We start from the raw sequence: 23,160 nt of genomic DNA, 5'->3' as shown, positions 1-23,160 counted from the left end.
CACCAACACATTTGAAAACTTCTCAATTTAAAAAAACCTTACGATTAATATTTTTAACGCAAAAAATCTTTCTTTTTTCTACCATTATATTATTTTTTTATTGAAATTAAGCTTAATAGATAAATAAATTTTTTGTCATACACAAATGTACAAATACACTAATTATATATACATATCAAATTACAAAAGTCAAATCTTCCTTTTATAAACTGATTAAACAATATTTCAAATATGTAATATTATGTTACACGTAACGTGTGTGACTCAACCGCTAGTATATATGACAAATCCGTTTTTCCCATATAAATCAAGAAATTCATTAGAAATATTAATAATACAAAAAAAAAATCAATTTGATCCCGAGGAAAAAAGATATATAAGATAAAGAAGTAAATATCAATCAAACATGTTAAATTTAGGAAATAAATACAAAAACTTCAAAAATCAACATACATACTTGTACTTGGCCTATTATTCTTATTATTATTTTTTGAAAAGAATAACTTGGCCTGTTTTTTTTTTAAAAAAAAAAAATAGAACACTTGGCCTATTATTTGGATGTGCTACAAATTGCACAGTCGAACATTGATAAAATTCAGCTTGATTAAGCAAGTATTCGTCTATCATTTTTATGCCTAACAATTCGAAATTTATAAAAAAAAAAATCTTATATGATTACTTCACCATTCTCGTTTCAGAGGTCCAAAAGTATTTTAAAAATGACAACTGATGCACACTCCATTCCCCAAAGACGTTCAATTACTTCATTTTATATATTAGGTTGACGCAATCTCTCTAATTTCTCTATCACAAGATCATAATCAGATATGTGTGTAACTAACCGCATGCTAGTAACATTAGTTGCAATACACCGATAACTTATTCCAAGTATCTCACCACTCAAAAGATCAAATCATCAAACAGTCGACCATCTCCAACATTTCTTGCTGTGGAGAGTTTGGACTATCATCCATCCATTTTCACTAAACTCTGCCACATTAATCAAGTCGTAACTATCAATTTATGATTTGATATTTGTTTAGCGTGTGGCATGATTTAGCATCAACATTCAATCAAAGAAGCTTAATGCATTTTGCTCATTCATTCCGGATGAGGTTATTTATTCATTACATGACGACCAAAGAAATCAGCATTTTGTTTTTAAAGTTGACACCAAAACCATACAAAAAGATAACATTAGACATTAGGCAAACAGATGTCTATAACCATCTCTAAGAGGAATAGGTAGGAAAATGGGGATCTCAGCAAAGTGATTTATACCAAAGAAAATGTGTTTCAACCCCAATATCAGGCTTCTAATCTTCATCATCATCTGCAATTAAAATATCCAAACAGATTATACCAGAGGAAAATTCATATCAATTAAGCCATGAAGAAAGCAAGAAAGCGAGACATAAAAGCAACGACATAGTAAAAAAGTACGAGAAAAATTTCAATCTCACGATACATAACTTAGCATAATTAAGCCCGAGTGTCCTCTTTTGACGTGATACCAACAATTGATAGAAAGTCAACTGAATTAAATGGCCATTAAAGCCAACGTAGGTTTGTCTTGTTTAAGGTTATGTAGAATACCTCGCATCAACTAGGAACAGGCTTATTTCCTTTCCATGATAAAAAATTTCACCATGTAAAGCTGGAAGCTCTTCGGAAATCAGATTCCAAAATTTTCACAAAAGTGAGAAATAGAAAGTTTGAGAATAACAACTATAACATTCAACCAATTTGACACTACATGATAGAAACAAAATTTGAAATTTTGGTAAAGAAGAACCAAACTCATATGCAATATTAGCGAACTTTTTTGGGGCAAAATTCACAGAAACAGCAGAAGATGTTCTATCTACCCACTCCTTGGAGCCTAAATCCGGTAGATCAACTCATGGAAAAGATTTGTCTGATTCTCTATCATTCTATATGGTATTGAACAAATTTTGATTCTCTTTCAGTTAAAATAGCTTGCTCCCGTCCCTTACATCACTTTTAATGTTATGCTTCATGACACTATTAGAGTTACTTCTTCACACCATGATTCACAGTCGGGGGATAAAGTAAAAGGTCAAAACCAAGCATGGGACTGATCATCCCATCCCACCTACATGATATGGACATGATTGCCAATAATGATGTACGAATGAGAAAAATCCTTTGCTTATACCTTTTTTCATATATAAAAAAAATCTATGTAAATCAATTTTCGCCGTTTTCAGTTGGGACGTAACATCAACGTGAATTAAAACAGGGATTTTGCCAGCTAGCAATAGAGTAAATATTGTACCCAAACTTGGGTCACTCTAAGTTCAATTCCATCATCAACACCGTCATCATCTCGCATAGCATATGCTACATTAACTGCCTTTTGATAGTAATGACTTGTGAACACCAAAGGTTACACTAGGTCAAACCCATTCATTTGTAACAATACGTAAAGCACATTATTCAGAGCGTTGTTTTCTCCTAATATTCTAACACCTTCATAATATCAAGTAGATGGAACCAAACTAGAAAGATACCACCACTCGGAATCTAAAATTTCAACTTAACTTCCTGATCACGAAAACTAATCATCACAAAACAGAGTTCTAAATGAATAGAACCTCATTTTCAGCTTCACATAAAGTAACTTCCAGTTAGGATCTTCCATTCCATTGAGTAAAAAGTAGAGTTTTTACTCGAATCTTGGACAAGTATAACATTTCTCTAGTTTGATTTTAAAAGAAAACCTGAAGGAAATGATTGTACAATCAAGTTCTATAATATTGCACTTGTATCAACTCATTTTTCATAATATTCAGCTAAATCGAAAGCATTCACAACTTTTCTAGAAGAGTAAATCCAATGATATTGGTTCCCGATTTCACTTGAAAAGGTACCATGAAAATTGCTTCCTAGTTGGGCTGGACATTTTATACTTTTTCTTAAAACATTTGTTCCATACAACACTCACCTGGACTAAAAAAATCTCAAGCCCTATCATTCACTCATTGGAAACGATAATCACTACAATATAGATGGTAAGTAAGACAGACTGGATTCAAAGGGAAAAATCACTCTATACACAAATAGCCCGATTGCAAAATAAACAGAATTACAAACCCAAAACAACAGTAATGGCAGCCAAAATAAAAGATAAAACATTGAAATACCGAAGTAGCGACGCTGGTTGGCTTCCTTAGCTTTGAGAAGCAATTTGTCAAGGTCTTCCTGAGACTTGGCGTCCCACTTCACCATCTGATTAGCAAGCACTACCCCTATTCCCATTCCCAAAACATGCTCCCATGGATCTATGCGTAATTGTTGAATGAATTGATTTATCAATAAATGATAGCATAATATCCTCTATATAATTGAATTTCGATCTATACAGAGAGGGAGCTTACGGCGCATGTAAGGGAGCTTTCGCAGGGCATTCGAGTACATCTGCGTCCCCAATCCCAGCAGAGCTCCGATGGCCGTCGCGCTTAACGGCATCCTTCCGCCTTCGTTCACTCGCCCTCTTAAATTGGTGTGTCGCAGTCAAATCACCAACGAAATAGAAACTAGACTCGAAGGTTTCTAAAATTATTTCCGTAATGTTTAGCATCCATAAATATTGCTTGTATATATATAATTTTTTTATAAAGAAAAACACAAAAATAACCGTGCTACTATTTTCTCTCTTTGTCACAGAGAGAGAGAGAACGTTTGCAAAAGCAAAAAAATTACCAAAAACAATTGTACGGATTGTATTTTTTGAAACAGATATTTTATTAAAGTCATCTATGAACAAATCTTACTTTTTATGCTAAGAATATTATTTTTTATTGTGAATATCAGTAGGGTTGATCTGTCTCACATATAAAGATTCGTGAGACTGTCTCACAAGAGACCTAATCGTTTACAAATACTCACAATTTTTTTTAAAAAAAATCCATAATAATTTTTAAAAACATTTACAACATCGAACTAAAATCATTATATTTAAATAATTATTCTAACTAATTATTAGAAACTTTAAAAAAGTAATCTCTAAAATATTTAATTTTAATATATAACTTTTAGGGTTTTTTTTATACAAAAAAAAATTTATTAACATCAGAAAATTTTAATGTACTGTGCATACCGTAAATATTGTATATTTTTTATGTTTGAAGAAAAAGTAGATTACATAGTTATGACCGGTAAAGCTGTGAACCGAGAGTTGAAGATTTTATCAAGCCAAGTAGATATAAAATGCCCTATGCTCAAGTCTACCAACAATCCAACCCAAATATATGTGTGTGTGTGACGATTTCACAACCGCTTCTTTTTTTAATACAATGGAAACGTGTAAACCAAATTAGCCAGGTGTTGGTCTCAACTACATCAGTTCGAGATAATAAATATTAAAAATAAAATATAATTGGATAACGAGATTTATTACATAAATCTCTAAAAATTATAAGGATAAAAACCACAAGTAAGATAGAAAAAAATTTCACTATAATAATTTATGGTATACAATCATTTATTATGTTTCAAAGAGAACACACATCTTCTTAATACATGAGAACAAAACATATTAGGTAACTCGAAAAAGAGATGATTTCAAAATGAGCGAAGAAAAACTCTATTTACAGAACTTATTTGTCCGTGTGAAGAACTGTGCTGCACTCAGAGTCTGAAAAAGATTAGACACCAAGTATATTAGATTCACACCATATACTGTGTACGTTGACACAAGAATAAGTATTAAAAATCAATTGACTAAGTACCACGGAAATTAATTCGCTTTGTTATTTCATTAAATTATAGTTAACATCCAGTTGATATTTGTGCTATCCAAATTCAAAAACTCACATTGCATACACAAAATAAAGTCATCAGTTACAAAATAATATCGACAAATTGGAGATATATGAGGTTGATCTTACATGCAGCTCACAGTTTTCTTGTACAAAGGCCCTGCACATATGCACAACTATTATGTTCGAAGCAACATAAGAAAATAAAGAGCTTCAAGCCATATATTAATAAGATTTGAATCTTCAAAATTAAAAACGATCTTGCCTATTCCAAACCCTGTAAATTTCCAACATCATCTTGCCAATTTGCAGCAATACTTTAAGAATCCAGTCTAAGTCACAATCTTCCACTGACAATTGTAGCTCAGTTGTTTAACAACTACTGTAACACAAACTACCCCGGATTCTTCAGGATAGTAAAGCTACATATTGTCTCATTTTTCCTGTCATCACAACTAATAATAGGCAGAAGTCATATCATTTTCAGCATTAGCATTAGATACATAAGATTGAAATTTCACCCATAAGGGCTTGAAAATTATAGTCTCCGGTACTATGGATGACGAGATATAATGTTAGGATGCATTTTGTTTATTAGAAGTTAATCTACAAGGAACCATATAGAACAGTACCAAGGAAAAGGCTTTATCTAACTAAGTGTGATTTGATGATATAATTTTAGATTTGGAACATTCTAAAAGGGGGAGGTTTTATGAGACTAAGTGCCAGATCCACTAATATAATTTTAGATGTAGAACTTTCTAATCCTTAAGATGAATCAATTGCCACATGCTGAGACGGATACACAATCACGCATACGTTGGTATGGTACTGAAATTGTGGCAACAAGTCAGTTGAAAAGGTTCCCTGATTCTGGTACAAAATAATGAAAAATAAAATTGTAAAACCAGAATTTGAATTATCTCACAGCAGTAATGCACATGTTTTATACAGACAGAGACAGGTTCTGGTGATGCGAGGGAAAAAGATCAAGCAACAAAAAGAAGAATACGAAAAAAGCAACATTCATGTCTCAAATTTTCCCTTTTATCACCGAATATTTGAAATCATTCACAGGAAGATACAAATATTTTGATTGAATCTAATTTTTGGATTTCAGAGAGCTCTTTGATTCCTCCTAAGCCCATAGATAAGCTCTATGAACCATCATCTTCAGCGAGTTAACACTGCAAATTTTCTAGGTATAGCAAGCCACCACATCTGTTTCTCGGCATATGTCCAAGGAGAAGCCCATTCATCCCAATTTGTGATATTCTTCAACCTCTCAATCAAATCATACAGAATCGCAACATGTGAATATCCGTCATTCTTCTCCATTTGTTACCGCTTATCACTCTCTCAGTTGTTTTCCCACCAGGAACAGAGAGTGAAGAATTAATTTCTGTTGTTTCACCTATCCTTTCTATTATTCGCTTAAATAGCATAAAATCACATAACGGATGCCATACCACAGAGGAAAAAGGACAAGTGAAAAATTGAAAGTGCAGATATTTGGTGAGTGGGGATATGATGACATATTTGTGTCTGTAAAGAAGGAAATCTGGCATTGGTTTGGTCAATCTACGACAACAGCAATAAATAATTTTGTCACTTTAACGCAAAACATATGTATCATATATATATATATATATATATATATATTCAGTAAATCTGAACATCTAACATAGAATCTCGCAATTATATTATGAAATCATATTAAGGCAATCTAATACAAACTCAAGACAGTTATAAAAGAGAGTAATTTTATTAACTTAAATAGAAAAATTACACAAACATAATGACCAATACTCACAAAGGGTAAGGCCCATTAGAGCATAAAATATTCCTCAAAGAATGATTTCCCCTCTCCCTAGCAACTTCCAGCAACGTTACTCCCCAAAAAACCTCTCTCTCTCTCTCTCTCTCTCTCTCCCCCACACACCACCCCCCCTCTGTTTTATTATGCTATTTCTATGGTTGCCATACTACCCTATTTGACCCGGCCCACTATCCCTTAACCTAAACTCGTAACACAATCTTAGACTATAACAATAACAACTTGTTCAACATTGGTTGAATAATCGATGAATGGAAAGATTTCAAAAAAATTAAATATTAGTAATGAAAGGACAACGACATGCACCTGGGTATAGGACTCATATTACATAAGCAAAGGAAAGTCTTTCACATTCACTTTCATACTTTTGCTAGCTCAATCACTAATCCCGCCTTTTAACAATAAATATGCTGTGGATGTTTATTCGAATTACAAAAAAGAAGAAGTTGATTAATATTTGATTGCAGAATCAGCGGTCACATTTATAGATGAAAAATTAACTATTTAGTAAAAAGACATTCCGAAAGTAGTCCTAATGAGTTCATATAATACGTGAGGAAAATAATCAATACATGCTCGATCACATTAAAATAATTGGGGGCTAAGATAAGGATTCAGCACTTAAATGTGATTAATTCAGTTGGGATAATACAATAAAGAAGAAGAAAAATAGTGACTCTACCAGCTTAAGAACACACATGGTTGATTGTACAATGAAACTCTATGGCTCATGCGCATCATTCTCAATTTAATACGAACATTCCCGCAATCAAGGACGTGCACAAACTCATGTGGAATTATCAACCTGTTGTGCCCGCAACTAATGATCAAGTTGTTATGCTTGTTTGCATTAAAATAATGTGGGCCTGAGATAAGGATTTGGCACTTAGATAATTGAGTAACTTAATTGGGACAAAAATAAATGGATAACTAATAGAAACAGTGGCGTCGACAGCTGAAGAATGTGCATGGATAATTGTGCAAGAAATTTTATGGCACATGTGCAACTCTATCAATTTAATACAAACATTTCCCTGATGAGTATAAACTCAACTAGAATTATCAACATATTGAGCACAACAACTAATAATCGCGTTGCAGATGTCCTTACTGAGAAATTTTAGCATTTGAGTTAAAATTTAAAAATGTGTCCAACCCAGCGGAAGGGCAATATTTAAATATTTGACTAACTTAATTGTCGCCCCTCCTAATTTGTTTCCATCTTTAGTTATAGCGATAGTAGTTTCTTAAGGATTTCTTTTTCTCTATTCCTTTTCTCTGAAGTACGGAATTTGTTAGTTTATTTTCCTCATTTTTTGGAATTGGATATGTTCTGGCCCCCTTTATATTCTCTTCTAAGTTGCATCATTTAGAGAATCAGAGTGGAAAATTATAAGCAGAACCTTCTCGTTAAATAAACTTCGACGACAGATCATGCGTCAGTGAGTACATTTGTGGATTAATGTCACTGCAAATTATCAATTAGATTGGAGATAACACGATTATCTCACCTAAAAATCAAAGCCAAAAGTGAAAACAGCAAGGAAAAATGTGTCTGAACAAATCAATAGGTACCACAGATACCAAAACAATCAAATTTCGAAATGCAGAAGATGCAACACCGGAGGTAAAATTATGACTCACGATAAATCTTCTCATAAACTCCTTTAGCCACGTGGGAAATTTTCCATACATTCAGCTGAAGATGTAACATCAAATATCCGAAAAATTCAAAATTATCACCACAAAAGTGCATAAACAGGCTATGAGATCAAGAGCAAAGCCGAAGAAATTGGATATCAGTTGTTTTGCAATATCTTAAACCTGTTCATAGGAAATGTATTGGCCAAAAGACTCCTATGTGATCTGTGGTGAAAACAGATTTCATCGAGCACTCAAACTTTGATAACTCACAAATGGATTCGGAACATGCAAATTACAAACCTTTTAGCAGCATTACTCTTTGTAGAAATATAAATAAATATATATATATATATATATATATATATATACGCCTTTTATTGTAACGACCCATTACAGTCCCAGTGGACCGCCCATACGGCCCACTGCCCCGATCGACCCAAGGCTATCCCGATCTTGGGGTCCTTCTATGGGGCCTTGTTCCTTACGGACTTTCCATAGGCGTCGTACGGGTTACTCATAGAACTCTTAAGCCCATGAACTTAAGTTTGTGCCTCTCCAGGATCGAACCCAAGATCACATGGAAATAAAGTAAACGAGAAGGGCAACTCTACTAACCTCTCAGAAATTTCAGCATCACTATTTTGCTTAAATTCACTCGGAATTTGCAGTAATCCGAAAAAGCAATTGAATATTAACATTCAAATAAAGTAAACGAGAAGGGCAACTCTACTAACCTCTCAGAAATTTCAGCACCACTATTTTGCTTAAATTCACTCGGAATTTGCAGTAATCCGAAAAAGCAATTGAATATTAACATTCAAAAGATACAAATTACCTCAATTTCCTGTCTTCGATTCACAATGTCTCTAACCTTTGCCATTTTTAGGGATATAGATCACAGAGTAACCTTCACAGGTATTGACAGATAGGCCGCGGATTTGCGCAATCTATGGAGTGCAGAAGACGTAGTGGGATGTAATAGAGTCGAGCTTTGAATGTTCGAGGATGGTTCGTTTACGATCGAGTCGATTTTGAGATTTATTTAACAAATATATGTATTTAACAAATATACGTATAGTTCACGAGTTTATTAAATTTTTATCGAGTCTAAACAAATTCAATAAATATGAATTATGCATTTAAATTTTTATTAAATTAATTAAAAAATAAATTATATATTTAAAGAAAAATATATTATTATTATTAAAATTTGTATATTTATTATGATAAATAAATTTAATAGATTTTTCTATATATTTCATAAATAATATATAAAATCAATAAATCAAATATCAAAACTATTATTGTTTCATCTAAAAGATTACTCATGAACTTATTAACGAACATGTTCACGAGCTAACAAGCCAAATACTGTAAAGCTTGAGATTGGTTTGTTTTTCTTAACGAGCCTCGTTAAACGAGCTCAAACGAGCTTTTATCGAATCGAGCTTTGAATAGCTCACAAACGGTTTGGTTTGTTTATATCCTTAATTGCGAGTGAGTAAATATTTGAAGAGTAGGCATTCAATTTTTAATAGAAAATATAATTTTATATTTACCATTATTTTTAGTAACTTTTTGCTATTTAATTTTTTATTTTAAAATACGAGTTTACGAGAAAGAGAGTGGCAAAGAAATTCGTGTTTTTGGACATCAAATTTATTTGTTATATGATCCCATTTTTTTCTCTTGACAATATAATATATATTTAAAATTTCAAATTGATGTTATTTCAAATTCCGACAAGCAATTTATATTGTTTTCATTACGGTCAAACTATACACGGACAAAATATTAATATTAATTTTGTATTTATAAAAGATAAAAACTTGTGTGACACTGTATTTTGTAAGACGAATATCTTATTCGGGTCATCCATGAAAAAATATTACTTTTTATGATAAGAATATTACTTTTTATTGTGAATATAATATTGACCCGTCTCACAAATAAAGATTCGTGAGATCGTCTGACAAAAGACCTACTCTTTATAAAATATGATACTTTTAATTTTATGTCATTTATGGAATCAATTATAATTTTATAATTATATGTTGATCTTAATTATTTTAATTAAGAGGGAAAAAAATAGTTTTTGATTTTATCGATATAATTATAAAAATTTAATTACATAATTTAGAAGATAAAAACTAAAATCGATATTCAAATCATAATTAAAGATCTGTAACTGATTCAACAAAAAATTTAAGACTAAAACTGTTTTGACACAATATATACAAAACCAAAATGTACATATTACCAAAAATAATCTGGGTAATTACCTCACTTCATGGAAAGCGTAAAATAGTAACTTAATTATGTGTATATATTCTATGGCGTTGCCTCCATAGAAGACTAATCATCAATTCATTTTTCAAAAGGGGTATGATGCAAGCAAAGAGTACAGCCAAAAAAATTCTCTAACTTCAAAATGGACATAAAACATCTATTTGGATCACAAATCCAAAACATACCATCACCAAAATGCCAAAAAGGGTAGGGTTTCATAACATAAATACTGAACAAGCTCGCAATTTTCACACAGATTTACATCCAGCACAATGCAGCAGCAAATGCACCCCAGCCCACAGCGAGTTATGGCAGGCACGGACGAACAAACACAGATACATCATATATGTGAACAGCTTTTTCCGTCTACTCTGGCACGGTCCAGACTCCAGAGGAACGATTTCTGTTCCCACGAGTAACACATGCCATAGAAATTCAGCTTTGCGTCTTGTACCCTGGAATCCTACCCGAAATGAACGGGCTGCCACTGCATATAAATGTAGGGGTTGAGGACGAAGATGGTGAGACCTCACTACCACTGGTGCATTGCAAAGGCTCCAATGTCTCAACTACATCGCTCATCAAAGGTCTAGCTTTCGGGTTTTGGCTCAAACAATAGTATGCCAGACTGCAAGCTTTTTGTGATGCTCTTACAGAGTACTGGTTTTCTAATCTAGGATCGATTATCTGAATCAATTTTCTCTTGTCATTTAGTTTTGGTCTGGCCCAATCTACCAGGCTCACTTCCTTGCTCGGCCTAGTCTTGTCAACAGATTTCCTTCCGGTTAATAGTTCCAGAAGAACTACACCGAAACTGTAAACATCACTCCTAGCGGTAAGATGCCCTGTCCATGTCATGCGGAGACATCAACCAGATACCCAGAGAACAGAAAAGCAACCAACAAATCGACACCAAATTTTATGGAATAATAACCATCACCGAGAGATTAGTGTTCCTAATAACAGATGCATCAATGAACTCTGGGTAGTTAAGGATGCATGTAAACAAAACCATAGTTATTTAACAAAGTATTCCAACTTCTGCGCCACATGCACATGGAGCTTAAAATGACATGAATTCCAGAATCCCTTCTTAAATTGGATGACTAATATACAAATAATACAATGCAGCACACCAATCCATAAAGAAAATTAGTCAGTTAGGCTTTCTAAAGCTTATTTCTACGTGCTAATATTCGCGTGTTTAAACAGTGTGATTCAGTTGGGTTTTATATTTCAGAGTTTTTTTTCTGCAGTTAAAAGTGTGCTGTTTCCATGCTACAAATTGAGGGAATATCGAATAACATATTATCCAGGTATAAATTTTATTGTCAATGTAAAAATTTTAATTTTAATTTGATTTATTCTTTATAAATTTGATTTAAGGAGATTGCATTTGGATCTACATATTTGAAATATTTTCAAATCCTTTATATTAATTCAAATATCTTTTGATTTTTGGAACTCCAAATCCCCCCCTCGTATTTTATATTTATTCCAGTCAAGACTATCGACTCCAAATAATCCCGAATTGGTGTCACTTGAAATCTAAATTATGAATACTCACTCATTTCACTCCTAGCATCTCAAGAGAAATTTTTCTTTCATAAATATTTATCAATAATGTACACTTCTCCTAAAGTCTTTATCTTCCACAGATATAAACATCAAAAGTTTAGGTCCGACTTTGAAACAATATAGAAATAGCTGAATCTTGGAACCCACAATAATGATTAAACATGACATAGTTCCAATCTCTTGCAACAAATTCATTTAACAAAGATGAATCTAGTTTCTCATATGGTGCATTGTTTGTCTTGTTGAGGATCAAAAGGGGTGTGTGTGTTGGTGGGGGGAAGTCACTACGAGATTATTTGAGCTTCATTGTCTTAATAAATATATTTATTAAAGACTAATTACTATTTTCTACAACTAAGTTCTAAATTCTTAAATATATTTAATTCAAGTAAGATTTTTGAAGACAATAAATATGGAGAGAGTATGGGAAAGGGGACATTGGATTTCACTACCCGTAATTAATGCAAGTTGCTGAATCAAGCCTTCTTACTCTTAACGTCGAGATAAGATGGCTGTCAGACATTAATATTCAACATCTCTCTAAATACATTTATCTACAATAGTTGGGATTATATTTCAAATAACAGAGAGATGTAAGAAGATATTCTAACAAAAGGCAATTGTAAAAATTTAGAGGTAGTACCAGTCATGACATATTCTGGGGCTGCATAACCATAGGTACCCATAACTCGAGTGGATACATGGGTCTCGTCACCTTGTGGGCCCGCTTTAGCAAGCCCAAAATCAGAAAGTTTTGCCATATAATCCTGCAACCCATGCATAATTTATTTAGCTAAAGTATTAAAGTTCTTTCTCCAAAACGGAAATCACTGAGAGATAGCTATTAATGTTGACAATCTGCTTCTCTTTTATCTGAGAATTTCCAGTATTATGATCAAGTCATTCAATTTTATTTTTTGAATCCTTCTTAGGCTTGCTGGAGAACCTGTTGCTGAACTTGATTAATGCCCTTGTGCTTGATTGTAAATGTTGACCATGAGCTTAAGAATTGACTCACATATGTATCCCCAAAGTGATAGGTCACAGTATAATCGAGTCATTTTTCCCAGTTAAGAGCCCAGGAAGAGTGAAAAGGAAATATTATGATTCAAAATATAAAATCGCCACCTACCGAGTCCAAAAGAATGTTTGAGGTCTTGAAGTCTCGATATATGACTGGCCTTTCGGCATTATGAAGGAAAGCAAGCCCTTTAGCAGCCCCAAGAGCGATCATCATCCTTGTAGACCAAGATAGTGGAGCAGTTGTTTCTGGATGCCTCAGAAAATTCCAGGTAAATTTTAGCCAGCAAAAGATAAAATAAATCACACAAGAAAGAGAGATGCACTTTTCAGTATTGCACTCATGCCAAAGACACACAGAAAAAACATGAAAATGCATTAGCGACGTCAAAATCAACAATGCACACAAGGTGGAAAAGCTAGAAAACAATGAGCCAAAAAAGAGCTATGAAAAACCAAAATGAGGAGAAAAAATTGAGTGGAGATGTTTCCAATGAAATAACTTAGCTCCAACACAATAACAAGTATATTGATTTAACGTTAACATTATCATGTTTAATTGCAGGTAATAAAAAAGTGTTTAATTTTCATAAATAATTCTATTGAGAGTTACATTACTCCAGTAATCAGACCTAAATTTATTCATTATCTCAATCGAATGCACTGTTTGATTGCATGAAAATGTCTACATTTATCAGTCACTGAACTTTATGAAAATTCTGAACATCGCCTAGACTCTAAAATCATGCTAGACTGTTAATTCAGTGTGGCCCAACTGCATGCCAGCCACATCTCCTTCACAAATGCAGAAACATATACATATGAACTAGGAAATATCTGACTCTCGCACAAACCAAGATGGAACAACATTTTTAAATAGAGGAAAAGCAAAAAAGTAAGCTTAGGAAGAAATAAACCTACTCCGAAAGAGGTGATTCTCAAGGCTTCCTCGGAACATGAACTCATAAACTAGTAACCTGTGATCGTCCTCACAGCAATATCCAATCAACTTCACCAGATTTGGGTGCCTGAGCTGCCCGAGGAAGTTGACCTCAGTCTGAAACAAGAAATCATCTGTTCATTCAGATATTTTGGACATATTCACGAGACATTAAGATGGAACTGCCGGGGGGGGGGGGGGGGAGGTTGATGAACATAGCATTCATGGTAACCTTTCGTTGCATGAAATGAAATTGTTACAGAGTAAAAAAGGCTTGAGTTTGAGAAGTTTAACTTCAGATACAACCAGTTCTTTCATAAGAAAAAGAGCAATCATGCACATAAATACAAAAGGAGTAGGATTGAGTAAATCATCCACCAACTTGAAATGAAACACAGAAAACACAGGAAATACATGGAAGCACTCGAAAAAGGAAGTTGGTCCAAATTCAGCAAGGCAAGAAAAAAGAAACCAAAAACTCACAAGCCATTCACGATGTCCTTGAAGGCCTTCCTTGTTAAGAACCTTAACCGCAACAGGGAGAGATTTGAGTCCAACCCGAACATTCTCATCAATGTAACCTTTGTACACCGTTCCAAAGCCACCCTCACCAAGTATGTAGTCAGAACGGAAGCTTTTTGTGATGGTCTCGAGCTCGAAGAGGGTGAAGGCAATCACATGGGTGTACAGCAAGGAGTTTTTCCGAAAGTCCTCCAAGTTCCGGGGTGTGGAGGGATCACTTAGATCTGATGTAGAGTGACTGTGCTTCCTCCCCAGACCTGATAGATTCCTGGTGGGAACTGGCAACACCTGGAGCTGCTGCTGAACTGCTCTTTTTTTTCATTTCAATTCTAACATTAATAAACTCACACTTTTGAATCGCAGTTACCATCACCTCCATTCAAATTATGGGATGCAAAAGCAATCACGTGACGACACTATTACATAATGCTTGTGTTTTAGGCAACAATTTCCGAAAAAACAATAGGAAAAAACGACGACATTGGTCAGTAAGCACAAAAAAATTAAGCATTTTTAAAATTATGAAACACAAAGACTAATCTTAAACCCTAACTACGACTTCCAACGATCAAACGACAGAAACGGAATCACTGGGAGCTCCAATTATATAATGCTCACACATTTAGCATAAAATTACATGAAAAATCAAGAAACAAAAGCAAAACACAGAAAACCCGAGTAGAATATCAGTACTAGGTACAATTGTTCGTTCAAAAATACGACGACAAACCCAATGCCTGAACGTTCAGACCAAGAAGCAGGGAAAAAAGGAAGCTAGACCTAGATCTATCAGCGTACGGCACAATGCAAGAGAAATGATAGCAGAGGGGGAAAGGGAACCTTGAGTTTGGTTGTGAGCAGTGGCGACGATGGCTGATTCCTCCCTAGTGCCGCAATTACCCATCTTGTTTGTGAGGCAGTGAAGAAGTTGGTCTCATTCTTGGGGAAATTAGGTGGGACCTCACACAAAATGCATTTCAGGGATTCAACTCGACTTGTCTTATATTCTCCACACACACGCACAACATGCGTGAACGCCACCACTATCACATGATTCTCCACGGAGATTGATTTCATCGGGTGTTCAAATTTTGGTTTAAATCGAAAAATTCAAAGCGGAAAACAAAATCGAATTTTTTTACTCAATAATGTTAAAAATGAATTTTATATCGTTCAATTTCAAATTACATTTGTCAAAAAAATCGAATAATTTTATTTAAATCGATAAATTTTAGTTGATTATTATTTATTTAATTTATATGGACTTTAAATTTTAAAGTTTTATTGGAACATTAACTAAAAACTAATGTATTATATTTTAGTTACTCTTATATTGGAGAGCTTTTGATTTTTTAAAAGTGATTGTTTTAGATATTATTAGTAATTAAGATAGAGAGTGTTTGAAAATACAAGTTTAAAGTCAATACAAACTAAATTTTGAAAATAATTACTTATAAAATTACTTTTAGTTAAATGACAATCATATCTTTAAACTATATAAAATTGATATTTTTTAAGAGTGGGTTTCATGTGAGACAGTCTCACGGATCTTAATTTGTGAGACAGGTCAATCCTACCGATATTCACAATAAAAAGTAATGCTCTTAGCATAAAAAGTAATACTTTTTCATGAATGACCCAAATAAGAGATCCGTCTCACAAATACGATCCGTGAGACCGTCTCACACAAGTTTTTGTCATTTTTTAATTATCTAAGACTTGATATTCACGTCATCCAACAATATGTTTATATAATTATTATTATTTTATGAATATTGTATCAAAATTAATTTATTTATCGATTTTTTAGTACATGATTGCTTGAAAAATGTAAAAGATTAATATAAATAAAAATATACAAAATACAAAATTTGTATATAAATTTTTTTTGAAAATAATATGATATAAAAGTACAATATATTATTTAAGAAATAATTATAATATAATAAATATTTTAATGATATAAATGATAATTTATAATTCAAACTTAAAAAAAATAAGAGAAAACATCACATTTATGCTTTTAACTTTTATTAATGAAAAGTTACAAAAATTGAAGTTCCCAAAAACAATATTAAGGCCATATTGGGCTTTGTAGGTGTGGCCCAGCCCAGTTCATGTTTGTGACCGGTGGAGGGAAATTGTGGCGGGAAACTGGACGTTTTCCCGCCATGGATATATAAGCCTTCCTCGGCTTTTCCCGCACCCTCCAAATCTGAATCGCTTCGATTTCGAATCCAGATCCGAACGCAGATCTTGATTTTGCTATTCGCTTCTCTATCGTGAAATCATTATCTGTTAGCTGGAGTAGAGGAATTGTTCCATCTGGGAAATGGAGGGCTATGGCGGCAGCGGGGGATACTGTCTGGACGAGAAAGCAGTGCGGGTGGAAAACATCTTCTTGGAATTTCTCAAGAAATTCAGTCCGGAAGCGCAGGGAGGTCGTGGAATGGGAGGCTACCCGCCGTACTACGAGGCTGAGGTGGAGTCGATGAGGCCCAACGAATCCAACACCATGTTCATCGATTTCTCACACGTCATGACCTTCAATAACATCGTACAGAAGGCAATCTCAGATGAATTTCTCCGCTTCGAGCCTTACTTGAATAATGCCTGCAAGAGGTTTGTCATGGAGCTTAAGCCCACATTTATTGCCGATGATAATCAGAACAAGGACATTAACGTCGCGTTTTACAACCTCCCCATGGTTAAGAGGTGCTGCTTATTTGTTTCCAGGACTCGTTCGTACTAAGTCAATGTTTGACTTCTTTTTCAATCAGACAACGGTCGTTATTTTTTTACTCAAATGTGCGTTTTTGCAGATTGAGGGAGTTGACCACCGCCGAGATAGGGAAGCTAGTGTCAGTGAGTGGCGTAGTCACTCGGACCAGTGAGGTTAGGCCCGAGCTTCTTCAGGGCACTTTCAAATGTTTGGACTGTGGAAATGTCGTTAAGAATGTTGAACAACAATTCAAGTACACCGAGGTTTGCATAATTCTCCCTCTAATACGGTCGTACTCAAGCATACATGAAAAAAATGTGGCATTTTCCCAAACGGTTCTGTTGCTGGGCTTGCCTCTGTAGTTAAATTGATAGTTAAGCGGAGATTCTGTTTACCAGCTTCTAGAGCACATCCATGTTTAAGAATTGAGGCAAGAAAGGATGAGCCTTTAACCAGAACCATAATTCAAATTAATTCCCTTGTAATGAATAATGAGTTTCAAATACTGGTTCTCCAGAGTCCTGACATTGCAAATAGTTGTTTATCTATTCCGAGTGTGTTGTAATTTAAAATTTTGTCAGAGAAACAGTTTAGACCTATTTCTTTTCCTTGGACTTGGCTGCTACGTTCCACTGAGTTTATCAAAGACATTTATAGTTTTCTTTGCTGTAACAAAGAATGAAACTGATACGACATGTTTCTGGGACGAAATTGTTGTGTTCCCATGTTTACTATTGATATTCTTATTGGTGCCACCTTTAACTGATCATTGAATCATCTCTATCAACATCATTTGTCTCTGAATCCCTCTGATCTTGTGCAGCCAATTATCTGCATGAATGCAACTTGTCATAACAGATCAAAGTGGGCGTTGCTGAGACAAGAGAGTAAGTTTGCTGACTGGCAGAGGGTTCGAATGCAGGAGACCTCCCAGGAGATACCTGCTGGCTCCCTTCCCAGATCACTGGATGTCATTCTACGTCATGATATTGTTGAACAAGCTAGGGCTGGTGACAAGTGAGGATCATTTATCTGCATTATCAATGCTTGTTTTAATAGACTTGTGAAAAACTTCTCATGTGATGCTTTAACATTATAGGGTTGTATTCACTGGCACTGTGGTAGTTCTACCTGACATTCTAGCATTAGCCTCTCCAGGGGAGAGAGCTGAGTTTCACAGAGAAGGATCTCAGCGTAAGAATGCAAATTCTGGTCAAGAAGGTGCTAAAGGACTTCGAGCTTTGGGTGTGAGAGACCTTTCTTACCGTCTTGCCTTCATAGCAAACTCAGTTCAGGTGTGTTATCCCTTTGATGTTGTGCATTTTATTACATGATATTGACTGAAGACTCTTTGAAAAGCTTCAAACGGGTAAAATTCCACATGAAGTCATTAAGCTGCATATTTCAACTCTTAAATTTTTACTTCTTTATAAACGATTTTCTTTTTCCTTCAAGATTTGTGATGACCAAAGAGATAATGACATCAGAAATAGAAGGGACTCTGATGAGGCTGATAGTAAGCAATACACGGTGGGTTCCCTAATCAACCAGTCTTTTTTGTCCGAGTTTTTTATTCCTTTTTTTTTCATATTTTGTTAATTCCCCTTTCAAACTTTTGTAAAGCCTGTTTCTCTTGAGTTTTGATCTCGTCATTTAAAATATGCTTTTTCCCCATGGTTCTATTGTTTGGACAGGCAGAAGACTTGAGTGAGATACACAGTATGAGAAACACCCCTGACTTCTTTCATAAGCTTGTTGACAGCATTGCACCAACAGTGTTTGGTCACCAAGATATCAAGCGAGCAATCCTGCTTATGGTTTTGGGTGGTATCCATAAGTTTACACATGAAGGCATCAACTTAAGAGGAGACATTAATGTTTGTATTGTGGGTGATCCCAGTTGTGCTAAGTCTCAGTTTCTCAAGTATGCTGCCATTTGATTTTTGTTATATTCTGTAATGAATTCAAAGTTGTTTTTATGTTTTACTGTTCCACCCACCTTAGGTATGCTTCAGGTCTAGTTGCAAGGTCTGTCTACACTTCAGGAAAGTCCTCATCTGCTGCTGGGCTTACCGCGACAGTGGCCAAGGAACCAGAGACTGGTGAATTCTGCATCGAGGTAATAATTTTTTTCTTCAGGTTTTATGATGAATGATTCATTTGAGAGCTTCAGACTCTGGTGTGAGGTTCTTTTGAAAGTGAAAACTAAAGTTTTGCGCCTCGAGCAGCAAAACTTCTTCACATGTGTCTTACTTATATTATGTCCCCGTGTTAATATACCATCTGTTGATTTCTTTCAGGCTGGGGCACTAATGCTTGCTGACAATGGAATCTGTTGTATTGACGAATTTGACAAAATGGATGTCAGAGATCAGGTAATTGTAACTTTGTTGTTGTTTTCCCCTTCCTCTGCTAAAAAAATAGTTTACAAAGGTCCTCACATGCACAATCTGGATTAGCTTAATGGGATTGTATCTCATTCACATATCTTAAGGTTGCCATACATGAAGCTATGGAGCAACAGACAATAAGCATAACTAAAGCTGGAATTCAAGCAACGCTGAATGCTAGAACTTCAATTTTAGCTGCTGCCAATCCCACAGGGGGGCGATATGATAAGACTAAACCCTTGAAGGTGAGCGTTCATTATTGTCTTGCCATTTGAATAAAACACCAGTATTGAAAGATCATGACCTTTTTGGAAAGTCTGGGCAATTGAATTTTGAAATGCCTTATTTTGTAGAGTAATGCTTCTATTATATACTTCTGTAGTACAATGTGGCTCTTCCTCCTGCAATTCTTTCGAGGTTCGACCTCGTATATGTTATGATTGATGACCCTGATGACCAAACTGATTTCCGCATCGCTCATCATATCGTGAGAGTTCATCAAAAGCATGAAGATGCACTTGCTCCCCCATTTACCACTGGACAACTGAAACGCTACATGTCATATGCAAAGACTCTGAAACCAAAGGTTGGTTCTTCCCAGCATGGCAGAAATGTAATTTTTAAATTCAAGATAAGTTTATAACATGTCAGGTTATATTATCGTGCAGCTAACCTCTGAAGCTAGACAATGCTTGGTGGAATCCTATGTCTCTCTTCGCAGAGGTGACGCGGCTCCTGGTAGTAGAGTTGCTTATCGGATGACCGTGAGGCAACTGGAGGCACTAATAAGGCTATCAGAGGCAATTGCACGAAGTCATCTAGATACTGAGGTATACAAATGATTTACAAATTATAAGTTGTCTGAATTTCTTTGCCATGATTTGTCTTTGTGGTTAGGTGCATCCCCGCCACGTACGCCTTGCTGTGAGACTGCTAAAGACGTCAATAATCAAGTGAGTGGTCAAATACATTTCGTGAAAGACAAATACCTTAGTTATCACACGTTCAACTAAGATTGATGGTTATTATTGTTCATTTGATTGAATTACAGCGTGGAATCAAGTGAAATTGATCTATCAGAGTTTCGGGAGGAGAATCATGAGATTCATGACAATGATGGTAACGATGATGGAGGTCATGTTTCTAGTCGAGGCCAAAGTCATTCATCCAGTGAAACAGCTCAGCCTGAATCTGTAAATAGGGGTCAGCAAAGAGTCGTGCAAAATATTATTTCTTCTCACACTTTCAGAAGATGTATGCCCTCTATATCACTGGCATCTTTGTTGTGCAGAAAATGGAGCAGGGACTGCTAGCAAGCAAGGAAAGAAACTAGTAATAAGTGATGAATATTTTCAGAGAGTAACCCGTGCACTCATAATGAGACTCAGACAACACAAAGAGACGATAACACAACAAGGTGGTTGTCAATAATGACTTAACATGCTACATATATTGAAAAAGATGAAAAATGGAATTTTGTTTCTCATCTATAGAACGGCTCAAGAAGGGTGAAAAAATTAAAGGATAAGAAATGAGGAGGAAAAATAACTGTTTCTTATTATGTTGAATCTATATTCTTATGGAGTTTAAGGCAAAAATACATGTTTGTGTACTTGTGATTGCAGGGACAGGATTGGCTGGAATGAAGCAGATAGATTTGATTAAGTGGTATGTTGATCAGCAGAATGAGAAAAATAATTATAGCTCCATGGAAGAGGCAGCTGCCGAACTAACAAAAGTGAAAGCCATTATCGAGGTACAAATTCACCCAATTAAAGTTTATTACAATATTTCTTTATTAACCGATAATTGCTATGTATTCTATTAATGGTACGTGAACTTTAGTCTATGTATGTAGCATAACTGAATGTTGCCATGTACATAATAAGCTGATTGAATATGTGTCACATGTTATGGTACGAGACATGTGATTAATTAAGGGCTTCTCGTCTCGAATATGATGTTGATTCGATTATTGGATATGATGCAGAGTTTGATACGAAGAGAAGGCTATTTGGTAGTTGTAGATGATGGGAAACAAGCCGAAGAGGGTGAGACCGTAAGAGCTCCATCAAGAAATGATAGGATATTAGATGTGGCTTCAAATTATTCTCCTGATTAAATCGTACGTCTGTTCTTCATATTGCTTTTAGTTTGAGTTTGTTGTACATTAGTTTTGCCATTCTTGGTATGATCCAGTCATGGTCGCTTGGGTTTGGAGTTGTTTAGTAGGGAGTCAGTCCGACATTGAAATCATAAATATTTATATAATGACACACTAAATAAAGATATTTAAGAAAATTGAATGTATATCTGCATTAGTAGACTGACGGCACAGAATTTCCTAGTACCGGAGTAAATATTAGTTACGTACCAACTAGGAAATCTGGCAGTAACCTGCAACAAATGTACAATTGAAAATAAAAAGATGAATAGGGCCCATTTGCCAAACAAAAACAAAAGGGACCCTTTGCAACGGATAAAATGACCCGACATCTATTGGAAGTTTTTCTTATTTCTAGTGGACGATTGGGACTGACGTTCTTATGGAAATCAAGTCTCTTACTCATCTTTCTTCGTTATGGATGCTCTTTTCACAAGCTTGAGGTATCCGTTGAGACATTCAAATGTTTGTGAAATATTATTAAAATAATAAGCTCTAGGAAAAATTAATAGAATTCGATCGATCGTGAATGGTAGGTAGTAAAAAGATCACAAAATCCAATAGCTTTTTAAAACCATAAATTTTCAAATTTGAAATATATTTCTCGGCCATATTTGTATTCTTATCAAGTAAATTTAGTTTTTGAAAAAATTTACATCTGAAATGGGAATTAAAATTTGGAATGCACGGGGAGTCCACAGTCTCCTAAGAAATTATTGCTCCCTGTCGCCTAGTTGTTTGGTATTTTCCGTTGGTATGCAAGCCATGTGCTTCGTAGCTAAATTTCAAAATGAGTTCACCTTGTACGTGAATTTGCACACTGGCCCCTTAACTCTTTTTTTGGAAATCCATGCACATACATATATTATTATTATTATTATTATTATTATTATTATTATTATTATTATTATTATTATATACTTTCTTTTTTTAAAAACTTTGAGAACCCGCACCACATACAGATATGATCGAATACATACGAAAGTTGAACTTGTTATTAATTCAGTCGTTTTCAGCTCTCCAAATATAATAAATATACTAAAATTAAAAACATATTCATAAATTTAAAGTTTACATGGTGTTATCACGAAAATAGATTCAGTAAGTTTTTGGGAGACAAAAATTATTATTTATTTTATTTAAAATTAATATAATTAATGGGTTGGTGGGTGGGATGTGAACTGTGATGTAGATGCTCGAGTTTTTAACATGGAGGGGCTTGTTTGTAAAACACTGACAGTTGATGGGTTTCTGGGCAAATTCACAAAGT

General features: G+C 34.6%; 3 protein-coding genes across 5 annotated transcripts; 1 reads left to right on the top strand and 2 right to left on the bottom strand.

The window, feature by feature from the left end:
- Window positions 1-1,078: 1,078 nt before the first annotated feature.
- LOC140821357 (uncharacterized) lies at window positions 1,079-3,607 on the bottom strand. The gene is made up of 3 exons (XM_073181839.1): window positions 3,402-3,607; window positions 3,168-3,305; window positions 1,079-1,333 (listed from the first exon to the last, which is right to left on the bottom strand). The coding sequence occupies exons 1-3, from the start codon at window positions 3,490-3,492 to the stop codon at window positions 1,317-1,319; spliced, it is 246 nt and encodes an 81-aa protein (XP_073037940.1). The 5' UTR covers window positions 3,493-3,607; the 3' UTR covers window positions 1,079-1,316.
- A 7,015-nt stretch (window positions 3,608-10,622) lies between these two features.
- Window positions 10,623-15,685, bottom strand: LOC140821342 (probable serine/threonine-protein kinase PBL8). 3 transcript variants are annotated; one of them, XM_073181829.1, is made up of 6 exons: window positions 15,455-15,685; window positions 14,576-14,892; window positions 14,070-14,209; window positions 13,265-13,409; window positions 12,776-12,899; window positions 10,623-11,399 (listed from the first exon to the last, which is right to left on the bottom strand). In XM_073181829.1, exons 1-6 carry the CDS (start codon window positions 15,516-15,518, stop codon window positions 10,990-10,992), a joined length of 1,200 nt encoding a protein of 399 aa, XP_073037930.1. In that variant the 5' UTR covers window positions 15,519-15,685; the 3' UTR covers window positions 10,623-10,989. The 3 variants fall into 3 exon arrangements, with proteins under 3 accessions (XP_073037930.1, XP_073037921.1, XP_073037926.1); XM_073181820.1 differs by having other exon boundaries at window positions 10,626-11,399; window positions 14,576-14,919; window positions 15,455-15,684; XM_073181825.1 differs by having other exon boundaries at window positions 10,629-11,399; window positions 13,265-13,401; window positions 14,074-14,209; window positions 14,576-14,919; window positions 15,455-15,683.
- Window positions 15,686-16,811: 1,126 nt separating this feature from the next.
- Window positions 16,812-22,013, top strand: LOC140821337 (DNA replication licensing factor MCM6-like). The gene is made up of 16 exons (XM_073181814.1): window positions 16,812-17,329; window positions 17,437-17,599; window positions 18,160-18,353; window positions 18,436-18,631; window positions 18,792-18,866; window positions 19,031-19,260; window positions 19,341-19,455; window positions 19,637-19,711; window positions 19,831-19,971; window positions 20,109-20,312; window positions 20,395-20,556; window positions 20,624-20,679; window positions 20,778-20,929; window positions 21,018-21,143; window positions 21,352-21,482; window positions 21,717-22,013. The coding sequence occupies exons 1-16, from the start codon at window positions 16,947-16,949 to the stop codon at window positions 21,846-21,848; spliced, it is 2,535 nt and encodes an 844-aa protein (XP_073037915.1). The 5' UTR covers window positions 16,812-16,946; the 3' UTR covers window positions 21,849-22,013.
- Window positions 22,014-23,160: the final 1,147 nt, after the last annotated feature.

The sequence above is a fragment of the Primulina eburnea genome, chromosome 2 (genome assembly GCF_022965805.1).
Source record: "Primulina eburnea isolate SZY01 chromosome 2, ASM2296580v1, whole genome shotgun sequence".
Taxonomy (NCBI): Eukaryota; Viridiplantae; Streptophyta; class Magnoliopsida; order Lamiales; family Gesneriaceae; genus Primulina; species Primulina eburnea.
Note: the sequence above shows the minus strand (reverse complement) of the source record. Positions and strands in the feature narration are given on the sequence as shown.